Here is a 13,858-nt window from a genome sequence, read left to right on the forward strand (position 1 = left end):
TATATATTCTTGTTGAACAAGTTTACAAATTGCCTTGATTTGCTAAAACCATAACTAAGTTGAAAACTCGTAATCAATAGCTAAAAATTGAAAAATTCGTGAGAATATTTTGTCAAATGTTTTTATCACTACTCCTTTTTCACGGCAAATTTTGCTAAATGTCCTCATGATTTTTTGAGGATGATCTAGTATTACTTTCTATTTATGTTATGATATGATATGATATGATATGATGTGATATGATTCTAAAATCAAAGGGATTAGATAATTCCCTAGTGTCATTTGACCTGAGCCATAGGTCTTTCTTGATTTAGCATATATGTGGTACAAATATAATTATAGAACAGATTTCTTTTTATTCTGTTTATTTTATTTTCTATAAAAAAATATTTCATTACAATTTCATTCTTGAAATATTATTTTGAACATATCTAAACTTCATGATTTTTTAACTTAGTGTTTTTAAATTGCATGACAAATCAACATATTTGACGAGTTTTTAGGCGCTTTTCAAATTTCATCATTTGATTTGATGTGATTACAAAAAAAACTCAACTCAAACAGTGAAACAGATGAGTAGCTAGAATAAAAAAACAACAACTCAAGAATATAAACATAAAAAAAACAAAGTAAGCATTCTATCTAAAATTATTACAAAAACAAGAAAATAGACCGAATAGACTATCGATTTATTTTAGTAAGTAATCACTCTACTCAACTAGATTTTACAACAACACGTGTCTTCTACCTTATTCGCTTTGCTATAAACAGATAATTTGGTAGATATGTTAATCAGCATTGTTAAAACATCAATGTCCAAAAATGAGAAGCTTTAAAGAAGTGAAGGATGAGTGGTGTCCATGCACTTTAGCATCTCTCCACAAAGTAATTCCTGTCCAAACACAAACTAAATCATCAACAAAAATCAAGACAAAAATATGTGGGTATGTATATACAAATCAAATGAGACAAAACACACACCTATCCAACCAAGAAACCCAAGAGTTGAAACCAAGAACAACTCCCAGCTAATACTATTAAAGCTGAAACAACACCAAATTTCATTACTTCAACCATACAAAAACACTGCTTTCCACATAGCATAGTGTGACTAGTTTACCAGTACAAGCACACGAGGTTACCCCATCCGTAGAAAATACACGCCCATGTCGAACCAGTGAACCTGCAGAAGGATTATAGTCACGCCCGGAGGCTCAGTTGATGATGATAACGAGTGTAACAAACATACCACATTAAATCCCGAGTAAGTAGTGCTCGTGGGATCAGCAGGCCATTGCCAATCATGGCCAGCAACATTGTCACGGCTGACAGACCTTTCATGTTTTCGGGATTCAGAACATTTGTCCACTGAAAAAGCAGTCACAAAATAATTAGATTGAAGTCATGTATGTATGCATCTTGGAAGATGAAATATAACCATTTGTGCAACAGGCATCCACATGAAGAGAAGAGTGGCTGTCCAACCGGATACTGATCCGAGAATGTTTACACCTTTCTTCGACAGTTTCCCCATGCGCGCCTAAAAAGTAAGACGATGGTTAGAAGACCTTCAAATCCTGTAGAGCTATGACTAAGCATACCATAGAAACGACGAGCAATGCAGTGAAAAGGGCAATGCAGCCTGGGAATACAGTGTTTGGAACGATTGGGACGAAAGTAGACCACATGACCTGCACCATAACATAGTTAAGACCACACAAAGGACCAAATTTGTAGCATAACTAGTTTCCTTACTTGTGGAAGTGCCGATAGCCCTGCTATGGTTATGAACTCTTCCCAAGATTTCCAGATTCCATTGTTAAGCAAATTGAAGTGTTTCATCGAATTTATAATCACACCGAATGCTGTCACAGTCGAAGTGGCCACAAAATGAGGAAGAGGCATAGCTTCAGCTATAGCAAGTTGCAAGATCACCACGTATATGGATATGACTCCTAGCAACTGGATCGCCACGGCTTCACTTTCCTTCTTCTTGATAAAATACGAGAGCAAAGAGAGATTCCCAAGCAATCCAGTAAGCATACCCTACAAACAAAAGTGATGAATCTATGCTCAAAATAGTAAGGAACGTTATGAATCTCTCACCAGCCATGGAACAGCCAAAAGTGCGGAGTTATTCCCTGCCATCAGATTCCGATAATTGAGTATGATCTGAGGCAGTTGCAGTAAGAGAAAGGGTAGATTTGCAGCTCCAGCGAATTTTGCTGTGGCCGCGTCCCATTCCTCAATGTTCTTGTGCTTCTTCACACGCAGTGGTTCCTAAGTTCATCACAATCATTACTTCAGCAAGAATTGGAAGCAAAGAATCAGATATATCTAAGACGAAAAATGTATAGATTTCTACCCGGCTTATGGAATGTGCTCCGTCTGAGCTTACAGCAGAGACTGGTTCGAGCCTAGAGCCACAGATGGATTTGCCTGACAAGATACTCTTCTTTAAGTGTAGTTCATAGCTTCTGACTCCTCGATAGTGTAGTTGAGCACGTGGAAATAACCCCAGGCTTCGTGGATTAGATCTTATGGGCAGCTTTAACTTACAATTTAGCAATAGCAAATCCTCCATGGTTAGCATATAGTTGAGGAAATCACATCCCCCTCTTCACAGAAACAAAATCAAGAAAGATGTCATTGATGGAGAAAATGCATTTTCTGTAAAAATGAGGCATAGGAGTACATATCATATTGTAGTACTCCCTGTTATCCATTTTATACATCATATTGTAGTAAAATTGAATGGGGAAACCTTTGAATTATCCCAAGATTTTCACATATCCAAGGAAGAATTCTATATTACCCCAGTATAGCAAAATGCTTATGAGTTCAAGAAGATATTTTTTTCGATTAAGAAAAAGTTCAAGCCAAAAGTGTTTGATCGGACACTAAAAGCTACCAACAAAGACAACTAGTTCTAGACCAAAAAACAAGAAAGCAAAACAACCAAGAATCAGCAAAGGCAAGAAAAAGAAACCACAAACAAAGCAACGGAAACCCAAAAGCTGACGGCCTATATATCACGCACCACCACCAACCTCATCAACCACTGAAGAATGAAGATGCACAGACTCCACTCAAAGTGAGAAAACATACCACTCCAATTCACTCGGTCGTATACCCAAAATCAACTATGATCACTCAAAACTTTCATACTTAACATATACTCTCATTGTTGCAAACAAAAAAATCAATCTTCTCTCTAAACTTCAAGAACCCGTCACCCTTCATCTTGGCATTTCTACAGACGGGTCTAAGACATCAGTAAACACACACACACACACACAAGTGATGAAGTGAGCCTGAACTTACCAATGCAAGAAGCTGCAACAGAGCTACCCAAAGGAGTGGGAGTGGGAGTGGGAGTAGGAGTGAAAAGGTGAATTGTTTCTTGAAATGGGGAAAATCCGATGTGGTGAGAGTGGGAAGAAGCATATGGGGTGTCGATGAGGGAACAAACGGTTTGGTTACGCCTAAATACAATACATTTCATTCATAAACCATACAAATAATTCGTGTATTTGTCCCACTACAATATGGTTTAAGCTGGAGTACGACACAACAAATGCTTTTGTGACACGATAGCAAATGAAATTACAATGAGGACAAAACCATAGATTCTCGAGGAAATTTGTGGCCAATGATTCCATGTCTTACCTAGATAGGAATCTCAGATGAAAAAAAAAATCATTATTCTTTTCATCCAAAATTAATCGACTTATATATTCTGATGCGCCAAAGTTGAATGAATCATTATCCTTGCTTCAATTATCTACTAGTAGCAGTAGTAATTTTTTTCTCTAAAGTTAACTCACTTAGTTAGTATATCATAGCACTATTTTCTAAATATTGTGTTGAATAGAAATATCTCGATTAATTTTGAACAAATAAAGTGGAGTTCTGTACTTATTTCTCTCACGGTAGGAATTTCAAACTACTATTATATTTTAGAATTTTTTAAGATTTATTAAATTTATATAAATATGAGCTTTTATATTTTGACATGAAATATATGGCTTTCACTAACTTCTACTGAAGAGTCTTTGTGTCAGACTGGCAAACGAGTCGTGACTCGACATGCGTCATTCAATGGTAGACAAAACACAAATGAAACAAACAGCAAAAATTGTTAATTCTTCCGTTCTTTTTTTGTCCGTCCCACAAAAGTATGCACTTTTTAATTTTGAAAAAAAAATTCTCATTAATAAGGTGGAATCCATTTTCCACTAACAATACTTTAATTACTTCTTTCTATATCTCTCTTACTTTATCAATTATGCATTAAAATTTGTGTCAAACAAAAAGTGCATACTCTCGTGAAAAGTAATCCAGTATCTATATATAGTTTGTCTGGCTAGTGAATTTATTTAGATGATGCTTAGTAGATTAAAAATTAAAACATAAGTTATTATATTGCATAACAATTAAAAACCACTTTTTACACATCAAATTTTGAATATTGCAGCCATAAATTTTAGCAGCAGCCACATCTTATTACATTCTTTCAGGGGTTGTGTTACAAAAGATTACGAGTTTGATGAGTACTAGAAATTGTAGAAGAATTTCCAGCCTCAGTTTCTCCAGATTTCGCATTTGTGTGCAACTGCTTCATTTCCATCTTCTCATTCTTGATGATCTCTTCTTGAATATGCTTGTCATCCTCAATAGACAGGACGACGAGCTCCGGCCCATTCGGACCTTGCACTATGGCCTCTTTTACCCGTATATGTTCATCGGTACGTACGATATCAGTCTCATTCACCGTCTTCTTCTCTCTCCTCTTCTTGATAAAGCACCAAAGCGCGAAGCAGCAGAAGGCAGCAAAGAAGAAACATCCGAACGAGGCGAAGACCACTATGACCACGGTCGGACCATTATCCGGAGATGGTGGAGGAACATGAGGGGGTGGTGCAACGGGGTGGAACGGAGGTGGATGAACATGAGGTGGTGGCGGAACGACATGAGGTGGTGGTGGAACGACATGAGGCGGTGGTGGAGGAGGAACTACGTGAGGTGGGGGAGGAACGACGTGAGGCGGTGGTGGAGGAGCGACAGGGTGGACAAAGGGGAAAGGGGGAGAGGGGAAATATTCGTAGGCAGCCATTGTAGAAAGCTAAGAGAGAAGATCAAGTTCTTTGAATGGTGATGAGGAATGAATTCTGGCTTCTATTATGTAATGAATTATGATTGCTTATTACAATGCTTTCAAGAATTCAAAAACTTGCCTCCCATTTCAAGATTTGTCTTATTGTGTAACAAGAAGTGGATAACACACTTCCAATGTTCCAATTGTTGATCCACAAAATAGGAAATTCCTTAAAAGGGTCTATTTGCTACCATAGTAGACGTTGGAATTTAAGCCTCAATTCCAAATCTAATGATTGGTGCCGTAAAAATGTTTGGGTTTGGAAGTGAATTCAATTCTACAATTTGAATTCTATAGTCAAAATAGATATTTGGAATTCCAAATAGTTGTAAATTCGGACATCCCTTTCACACACACTAACGCAAGACATTGCACACACACAATACCCATTCCACATTGCACAAACGACAATACACACAAGTCACAACAACACACGGTGAATTCCATAGAATTCCGATTCCATGGAATTCAAATAGGGTTCATCAATTGAAACAATAAGAACATAAAAATAGATATATGTTTCAAAAAAAAACAAATGAATCACAATCTCAAGCAGACTCTTACCATGTAACGATATAAATACACAACATATATATTGTACATTATGAAAGTTTTATGTGTTATACATTCTACACATGACTACAAGAACTTGAAATATAGACAATCAAGAAACAAAGGCAATCTGTATTATACAAAACCTGAGGTCAGAAAAATAAAGGAACATGTTACTATGTCCTAAACAAGGAAACGAATAACATGTAGTGAACTCGATAGCAAGTGTCGATGGGGCCAAAATCAAAAAGAAAAGGAACTCACGTGTTAGAAAGTTGTGATAGATTTCTTTACTTCGAGAGGAGAAACGAGAAGAGGAGCTCGTTCCACACATCTGGCAACCCAGGGAGGCACCAATGGCTGCAGTCAGGAACGGATGGATTATCACTCCATGAACCCACATGTGCATCACTCCGAGAGGCGCCCATCTGAGTAACGTGCAGCAATTTTACGGGGACAGACACGTTATTCATAGTTTTGATTATTGCATCAGATACTGAACTCCTCTGTTTCCCTTTAGCTTTGAAAGTAGGCAGCCTTGTTACTTTGCAATTCTGACGCGATCCGCTACTGTTCGTATTAGAGCAGCAAATCGATAGTGAGCACATAGCATACGCGTAGATACAGTATATATATTGATATGTTATGACAAACCTCCAATGAGAGGATTCAAAGGTCCGGAAAAAAACCCGAGTCTTGTTGGGGTTCACCACCTTCTCTACCCAAGATTTCCAAGTGGCTAATGCGATCTTGAAGCCATTACTTATTGGCATCCCGAACTTCGTCCTTCCACCATTCTGAAAATACCAGCCACTGTCTGAAAATGCAAATTAGAAGTACTTCATAATAAATTTTTAAATAACTAACTAAAAGATACAAAACCTAGCATAAAAATGCTTCAAAGTCCGTTTTAACCTTTAATCTCGGTTCGAAGCCTTCCTAAAAGTTTCCAAACAAACTTATGATTAGTTATGTCGCATCTTCTGGCAGATACCAACACGCAATCTGCTTATGTAGCGTTTATTCTTCGGATTTAGTTGCTTCAATAACCTTTCAGTGAGCAAACTGTTGTCGGATGAAGGACCGGTTTAAGTTTAAACTGTTAGATAATGTAAATAGCTTAACTTGTCCATCTCATCAGCAAAATTTGATAGACCTATTGAAGCATACTAATCCTCTACTTATTCACATACTAGTATATTATTAAGATGATAATTACAACATTTACTTAAGCAGATGAAAGCCATAAGCAATGCAGGAGCTGATTCAAAATGAACGAGTGAGGTACTAATGTGACAAAATGACAACAAAAACATACTCACAAAGCAGGCATCAAATTACAGAATCAAGAGCATATGTTCTGAAATAATCAAGAGGAAATGCAATGGGACACGAATAGACTTACAGTTCAAACAGTTTTGTACGCGTCCACCAATGCCCCGAATTGAAAATGAGAATATCCGAATCAATCCATTCACTGCTAATATCATCCATCTGGTCCAGTTTCAGCACAGCCTTCACTCTCTTCGGAGAGTGCTTGGGCGCTGCGCCCGGCTGCACTAGGAACACAGAGCGATAGAACTCGACAGTGAGACTAAACGTCTCAAACCTGACACTCAAATGCCTAATCTGCTTTGTGATCTCATTTCCATTGGCCTCATACACAAACCTCTTATCCTCAACACCACTCATCAGCATACACACCATAGACTCCCATTGAGTCCTACTCAGCGAATCCCCTACGAAAACCACCCTCTTCCCGCGCAGATACTTCAACGCGGCACCCACATCAAATCTAGGAATCTCACAGTTCCTAGGCTTCCACCTCCACTTCAGATAATCCCTATCTTTCCTCCCATTACCCACACAATCAAAACCATGCTCTACAAAAGGGCAATCTGATGCATTATACAATGGATAACTATCATCCACCACCCATTTCCCATCAAACACATTGCATTCCTTGCTAATATTATTACCATCTCTACTTCTACCAGTATCAACTACAGTTTCAGAAGATGGAAACATGTAAAAATAGCTAGATCCCATCACCACAATGAAGCATAGAATGGAACCAAACATGAAAATGGCAGTAACAGACTGAAACATGGAGCTTTTGCTGTAATTCCCAGCTAACATCTTGCTGAATTTGAGAACCCTTTTCAACATTGGCCTCAAGTAGCTACAGAAATCCCAGTACAATCTATATATGACGGCACTCATCTCTAAAACACAAGGAGTAGCACGCAAGATTCAATTTTTATCATCAAGAAATCAACTTTATCTCTCTCCCAAGTCAAAACATAAGCTAGAATCAAGAAAACATGTAAGAGTTCTTACAGTTTCAGAAACTGGGATTGCAAGTGTGAAATGTGGATCCCAGCTGAGGAATGAAAGCAAGACTGGAGAATATGGTGATGGGTGAGGGTAATTAGGTAATTTGATTGACAGTAGGTGTGAAATGGAAATCTGAGCTAATAAATGGAGTCGGAATGAAGAAGAAGATCTTAGATTTTATCAACCGCTATTACAAGTGGTGGGTTGTACAAAGGTGTAGAATCAGATGCTTTGAACCACATGCACCCAACGGTACGCCCCTTATTATGATTGGCTAATGGCTCTCTAATTTAATTAACTTCAATATATTCGACTTGAATTTTACCTTAAAGCATTATTATTGCCGATTCAACTTTTGAAATTATTAAAAACCATAACTTTTTATTAAGTATTTTATAGTAATTGTTTTAATATGGATAAAATTAGAACTAATGTGATCAATTTAAGTAGTGGAGTATTATGATATTTCGATAAAACTACGGCGTTTCAGATAATCAATGTACTCAAGACATATTGACGCCATTTTATCTAAAACAGTTTCATTGATTAGTTCAATTAATGCAAAATTATTCCTTAAATGACAATCTATCTTTCAAGACAAAAACTCCAAGCAAATGTAAAATACCCCCAAGTAACTTACTTTTCTTTTGTCGTTTTGTTTAAGATTAACTTAGTTTTCTACTAATATTATCTCCGAATGATTAGCTATCAATTAATGCTCACAATATAGTTATTTTGAAAGTATAGTACTCTTTTCGTCCCACTTTAGGAGTCCCGGTTGAATTCGACACGGATATTAAAAAATGTAAAGGAAAGTTTGTAAAAAAGGTTAGTGGAAAAAGGTTAGTTTTATAATAAAATGTATTCGGCACGGGTACTCCCTTCGTCCCACTTTAGGACTCCCTTCGTCATACTTTTTTATATTAGTTTTATAATAAAATGTGAGTGGAAAAATGTTAGTGGAATGTGGGATCTAATACCATTTATGGAATATTTCAACCGAGACTCCTAAAATGGGACACCTAAAAATAGTAAATCGGGACTCCTAAAATAGAACGGAGGGAGTATGATTTTGAATATTACTGTCCCTAAAAGATTGTTATCCCAAAGTGACTACACTACGTAAATATTTTCCACTCTAATTATGATCCAATTAAATCATTGCCCGAATTAAAAACAAACTTTATAATAATACTAGTAATTAGTATTTTAGAAAATGTAAGTTAGATTAATTTCTACTATTGATGAGAGAGAAAATGAGTACTACTAAGATTTTATTCCTTTTTTTTTTAGAGAAAAAGATTTTATTCCTAAATGACACATTCTCACTATCCATTAGATATTCAACAACTAGAACATTCTTTGAAAGGACATATTAACAAATATCAACTAATCTTATTTAACTATCACATCTATTAGTATTAAATATTCATCATTATTTTGGTACAGCTTTAATATACATCTGGCAAGTTGACTAATATCTCCTTGTTACGAATAAATTAGAGTATTTGTTTTCTAGTTGAGTTGTGTGCAATTCTATTCACTTAAATAAACACTCATTGGCATTGGGTTAAATTCCGTTTCCCTTTCCTAAATTCTTCAAGAATTATATACTCCGTGTGTAGGAAAAAGATCAAATATATTAATCAGAAATTAATTTTAATGGGTACAAAAAACATAATTTTACAACACTGATCTTCAATGAACAACCGAAGCAATGATAATTTCCATTCATTCCACAAAAAAATGAATACATCATCAATTCATCATTCCTAGTACTATGATTTTCCTTTGTTTTACAACAACTAAGAAATGGCCCTTTTGCCTTGGGGAGAAATCAAACTCAGCATAAATAACTATGAATCAAATTCAAAACACACCAAAAAAAAGCAACATCATGAAACTCACTTTGATCATGATCATCAACAGCATATTTATTCATCGATGGAAGGCCGCGTGTTGTTTGGCAGGCGCCTGCCTCGAACAAATGAGCTGAAGAGATGCAAAGCCCTTGATGGCTGTGCATAAGGCACCATATGAGCAGCACCTCTAACCGTTGCGAAAGTCAGCAAGTTTCCATACTCAGTCATCCAACCTCCCACCTGTCCTTTATGGAACCATGCTCCATATGGTACTGTGATCTTGAACGCAAGATCATGAGCAAGCTCACGTACTAATGTACGTGAACCAAGTAAAGGCACAACCGAATCTTGATCCCCACTGAAAAAATTGGATCATGTGCAAAGTTTTTGTCAGTTCTTGAGTGTGAAAATACACATTCTTGTTGAGGTGAGGAATAATAGTTTTACCTAAAAATCCAAACTGGAATGTGATTTCGAATGATCCTCTTTAGCAAAGGAAGAATGTCAATGTTACCGTCTACCTCGTTGTAGTTCAGAAGGCTGCATAGTTTAAGGAAATGAAAAAAGTCAGCATATCAGTGTAGCAAAGGTAGAGAAAGGGAGACATTGGTAGAGTTACCTGCTGCACATAGACCAACTATACGGTAGATTGGTTCGATTTGCATGTAGCGCCTTCTGAACCTCGGGAAGGTTGAAGTAGAAGCGCCTCTCGTAGGTCATGCAGACGTCTACTCCAACACTGATCTTGGTAGCCTGCAACAGCATATAGTGTTATTCGTTTTGTTGTTTAAGGCATAGATTTTTAAAAAAGATTCAAATTTTACCAGTTTCTTGAGTCGCAATTCTTGCTCTACAATGGATGGATAGCACACATCCAGAATAACATCATAACTGTTAATATAATCACCAACAATCTCAACTGCCTCGGATATGGCCTCGTTGCAGGATTTAGACACATTGTGCGGACTAGCAAATGTATAATCATCGAACTCACAGTCATTCATAATGGCAAGCCCAACTTCATCTGAAATCATTCCGTGTGACCAGAAAAATTCGTACGTTGCTGGAACATCACGATCAAGCCTTAGAAGAGGGTTGCCAATCTGGCCAAAGAAAACAGATTAACATGTTATCAAGATTTTTGAAAATGCAAATCCAACAGAAGTGTATCTTCTTACAGCAACACCCTTAATGTTGAACTTGAAGTCTTTAGAATGCTCGTTGTGGTCGAGAAGAGCAATAGCTAACTGCGGGATGTAATGCCCTATTCCAACAAACCAGAGATAAGCTTGAATAAATACTAGTAATTGATACTACCTTAATTCATCACTTCTATATGGAATTTTCCTTTGGTATGATAGAGTTCTTACCGGCATAACTTTCACCTGTGAGAAATAAATCTCTGGTTCGAAACATAGGAAACTTTGTGTACCATCCCATCATAAACATGTGCATATCCATTGCTGCCATAGAACATAAAATTTGGCTCAAGTTATCCGTCCTACTCTTCTCGTGCAACTCTTATTGATTGAGTATCATAAATACGCAGTGTTTATCATAAGATTCAATGGTAGGAAGATGATTCAGATTGAAGTAGGGAGAGAAGTAAGCAGCTTGCTACCTGTGGATGCATCGCCACACTTGTAGTCTGAGCTGGTATTTGAATACGACCACCCTACACCGGCTGGAGACTCAACAAACAGAAGATTCGATGCTATACAACACGAGAAGCAGAATTTGTTGGTTTAGTTTAGAAAGTCTACTGAATTTGTCATTTTTTAAAATGCTCAATCAGCCATACCTTTGTTCCACGATTTTGAGTTCACACGGAGGCTGCGGCCATCTCCTCTAGGAAAGAAAGGACCTAACTCCGTGAACGCACCTCCTCCCATTGATGAGCAACCCGGGCCTTAACACAAACAACACAGATACTAAACTCAGAAACTGAATTAATGCCTCCTTTAATTTTAAGTGTACTTCACATCTCTATTTAGAAGCCCAAGATTCAGTAAGTGATTAATTTGGAAACTTGTAACCAACATATTCCTTCATAATAAGGCCAAGATCATAGATATAATTAAGAGAGAACAAAAAAACAGCATTTCTTGAGAATCTTTCATGGCCCTTTGGATACGACACTTGAATACCCGATCCACTGCATTAGACGCAACTTTTGCCAAAAAACAACACACACATACACCTTCTTCCTACATCTAGTGCACTTGGTGTGTTTTTCACCAAGAATGAACACAAAACCAGACACACTTACTGTGTGGTGAAAATCAAACACACACACACACACACAGAGTGCACTGCAATAAGTTCTTTAATGTGAGTGATTTATACTTCATAGCCAAGAATAAGCACAGTTAGTCCATCAACAAAAACTCCTGCTCACACTATATATGAAAGACAGCAGTTTCAAAAGTCCCCATTTGTCATGAACTGAATTCATCATCTTCAACTCAAGAATTTCAATAAAATAGAAGTGGAAATAAGGGAATTAAAAAAATATTGAGTCCTGGAAACATGACAAATATCAATCTTGAGAATTGCAAAGATGTAGTACTATAAAATAAGAGATATAAATGCAAAATGTACCTCCATTGAGCCATAAAGTCAAGGGCTTGTGATGAGGGTCATCCGCAGCTTCCACAAAATAGTAAAACAAACTCCTCCCATTTTTGACATCCACGTCGACATAGCCTGCATACTGCCTGAACTTCACCGGAGGCTGACCTGGCAATTTGACCACCAGATCCTCCTCCGGGAAGGCATAACCACCCCCAGCCACCAGCCCCAGCACCACAGCCGCTGCCAGCCACCACATCTCAGAAAATGAAATCAAGAAACCGCCTTTCCTCTGCATAAAGATGCAAACTTTGAGCTATATAAGTAATGAGTTATGTTGGGAAAGAGGGCACGTGAATTCTGGGGTGGGGTGTCTTTATCAAAAGTGCAGAGCTGAAATTCTTCAGAGGGTAAAAATGGCTATATATAGATACAGAGAGGTGTAAGCATAGTTGCGTGAGTTAATTACGGGCTTCTGCTGCCAGGAGTAATGGGTTTTTTGTTGTTATCTCATTGAATCAGAATTCTGGAATTGAATGATCTGAGCCACAAGGGCAGTGGGACGTTGGAATACAGCAGCTTCCTCACTCACCCACTGTGTATTGTGTGTGAGAAAAAGGATCCACTCAATGTCTGTCAAACAACCAATATAATAACTGTAATTATACTCACATTATGGAATTCTAGATGATGTTATTTTATTAGAAAGAAAATGGATATTTACATTAATTTGAAAGAATTTTTTTTTTTTAAATATGATATTTTTATAGAAAAAATTAAAAAGAAAAGTGTCACATATTTTCAAATAAGTTGTAAATTTTTTTCTCAAAGATATTAGTACAATAATAGAGACTTTTGGGACAATACGAGGATAAATGACACTAAATTTATGAGACGAACTTAAATGCAAAAAAGAATCAACTCTTTTTATAGGACAAATTGTGTAATATACGATTAATATTAGTAATAATTGTTAAATAATACCATTTTAAACATTAATCTCTTTCGTGCTATATCACTCATTCATCATACCAAAATTACTAAAACACTAATTTGAAAAAAAAAGTGCAACTCAGGCTAACCAATTCAAATGAATATACAAAATTTGCGTATAAAATACGTTTGAAAAGAGACGCAATCGATGAAAGAGAGAGATAGGGGGCGTGTATGGGTGTGTATAATTATGAGAGCTGACCAGTCAAAAAAGAGTGTAAGAGGAAAGGTATCTTCTTCTTTTCGTCTAAAATTTGTTTCTTTTAATTATGATATATCCAAACAGAGCCCACGTGCATCTTCCACAGTCATATCAATCCAATTATCATGTAAATTATAGAAAAAAAATTAAATTATTTATATACTTTTTATTTAATAAAGTAAG

General features: G+C 36.7%; 4 protein-coding genes across 7 annotated transcripts; all 4 read right to left on the bottom strand.

Moving 5' to 3' along the window:
* Positions 1–577: 577 nt before the first annotated feature.
* On the bottom strand, positions 578–3,508 carry LOC125219772 (maltose excess protein 1-like, chloroplastic). 2 transcript variants are annotated; one of them, XM_048121831.1, is made up of 10 exons: positions 3,325–3,508; positions 2,366–2,618; positions 2,107–2,280; positions 1,756–2,046; positions 1,602–1,691; positions 1,439–1,540; positions 1,250–1,368; positions 1,143–1,183; positions 982–1,043; positions 578–892 (listed from the first exon to the last, which is right to left on the bottom strand). In XM_048121831.1, exons 2-9 carry the CDS (start codon positions 2,591–2,593, stop codon positions 982–984), a joined length of 1,107 nt encoding a protein of 368 aa, XP_047977788.1. In that variant the 5' UTR covers positions 2,594–2,618; positions 3,325–3,508; the 3' UTR covers positions 578–892. The 2 variants fall into 2 exon arrangements, with proteins under 2 accessions (XP_047977788.1, XP_047977786.1); XM_048121829.1 differs by having other exon boundaries at positions 1,121–1,183; positions 3,325–3,506.
* An 897-nt stretch (positions 3,509–4,405) lies between these two features.
* LOC125224417 (protein TRACHEARY ELEMENT DIFFERENTIATION-RELATED 7A-like) lies at positions 4,406–5,142 on the bottom strand. The gene has a single exon (XM_048127818.1). The coding sequence runs from the start codon at positions 5,114–5,116 to the stop codon at positions 4,529–4,531; it is 588 nt and encodes a 195-aa protein (XP_047983775.1). The 5' UTR covers positions 5,117–5,142; the 3' UTR covers positions 4,406–4,528.
* A 584-nt stretch (positions 5,143–5,726) lies between these two features.
* Positions 5,727–8,211, bottom strand: LOC125224364 (protein trichome berefringence-like 7). 2 transcript variants are annotated; one of them, XM_048127757.1, is made up of 4 exons: positions 8,051–8,208; positions 7,116–7,935; positions 6,365–6,523; positions 5,727–6,280 (listed from the first exon to the last, which is right to left on the bottom strand). In XM_048127757.1, the coding sequence occupies exons 2-4, from the start codon at positions 7,931–7,933 to the stop codon at positions 6,001–6,003; spliced, it is 1,257 nt and encodes a 418-aa protein (XP_047983714.1). In that variant the 5' UTR covers positions 7,934–7,935; positions 8,051–8,208; the 3' UTR covers positions 5,727–6,000. The 2 variants fall into 2 exon arrangements, with proteins under 2 accessions (XP_047983714.1, XP_047983713.1); XM_048127756.1 differs by having other exon boundaries at positions 7,116–8,211.
* A 1,533-nt stretch (positions 8,212–9,744) lies between these two features.
* Positions 9,745–13,103, bottom strand: LOC125217748 (serine carboxypeptidase-like 42). Of its 2 annotated transcripts, XM_048119273.1 has the most exons (10): positions 12,950–13,099; positions 12,511–12,772; positions 11,711–11,818; positions 11,531–11,623; positions 11,280–11,372; positions 11,088–11,173; positions 10,734–11,012; positions 10,529–10,662; positions 10,357–10,449; positions 9,745–10,267 (listed from the first exon to the last, which is right to left on the bottom strand). In XM_048119273.1, the coding sequence occupies exons 2-10, from the start codon at positions 12,737–12,739 to the stop codon at positions 9,982–9,984; spliced, it is 1,401 nt and encodes a 466-aa protein (XP_047975230.1). In that variant the 5' UTR covers positions 12,740–12,772; positions 12,950–13,099; the 3' UTR covers positions 9,745–9,981. The 2 variants fall into 2 exon arrangements, with proteins under 2 accessions (XP_047975230.1, XP_047975229.1); XM_048119272.1 differs by having other exon boundaries at positions 12,511–13,103.
* Positions 13,104–13,858: the final 755 nt, after the last annotated feature.

This window comes from Salvia hispanica, chromosome 4 (assembly GCF_023119035.1).
Source record: "Salvia hispanica cultivar TCC Black 2014 chromosome 4, UniMelb_Shisp_WGS_1.0, whole genome shotgun sequence".
Lineage (NCBI taxonomy): Eukaryota > Viridiplantae > Streptophyta > Magnoliopsida > Lamiales > Lamiaceae > Salvia > Salvia hispanica.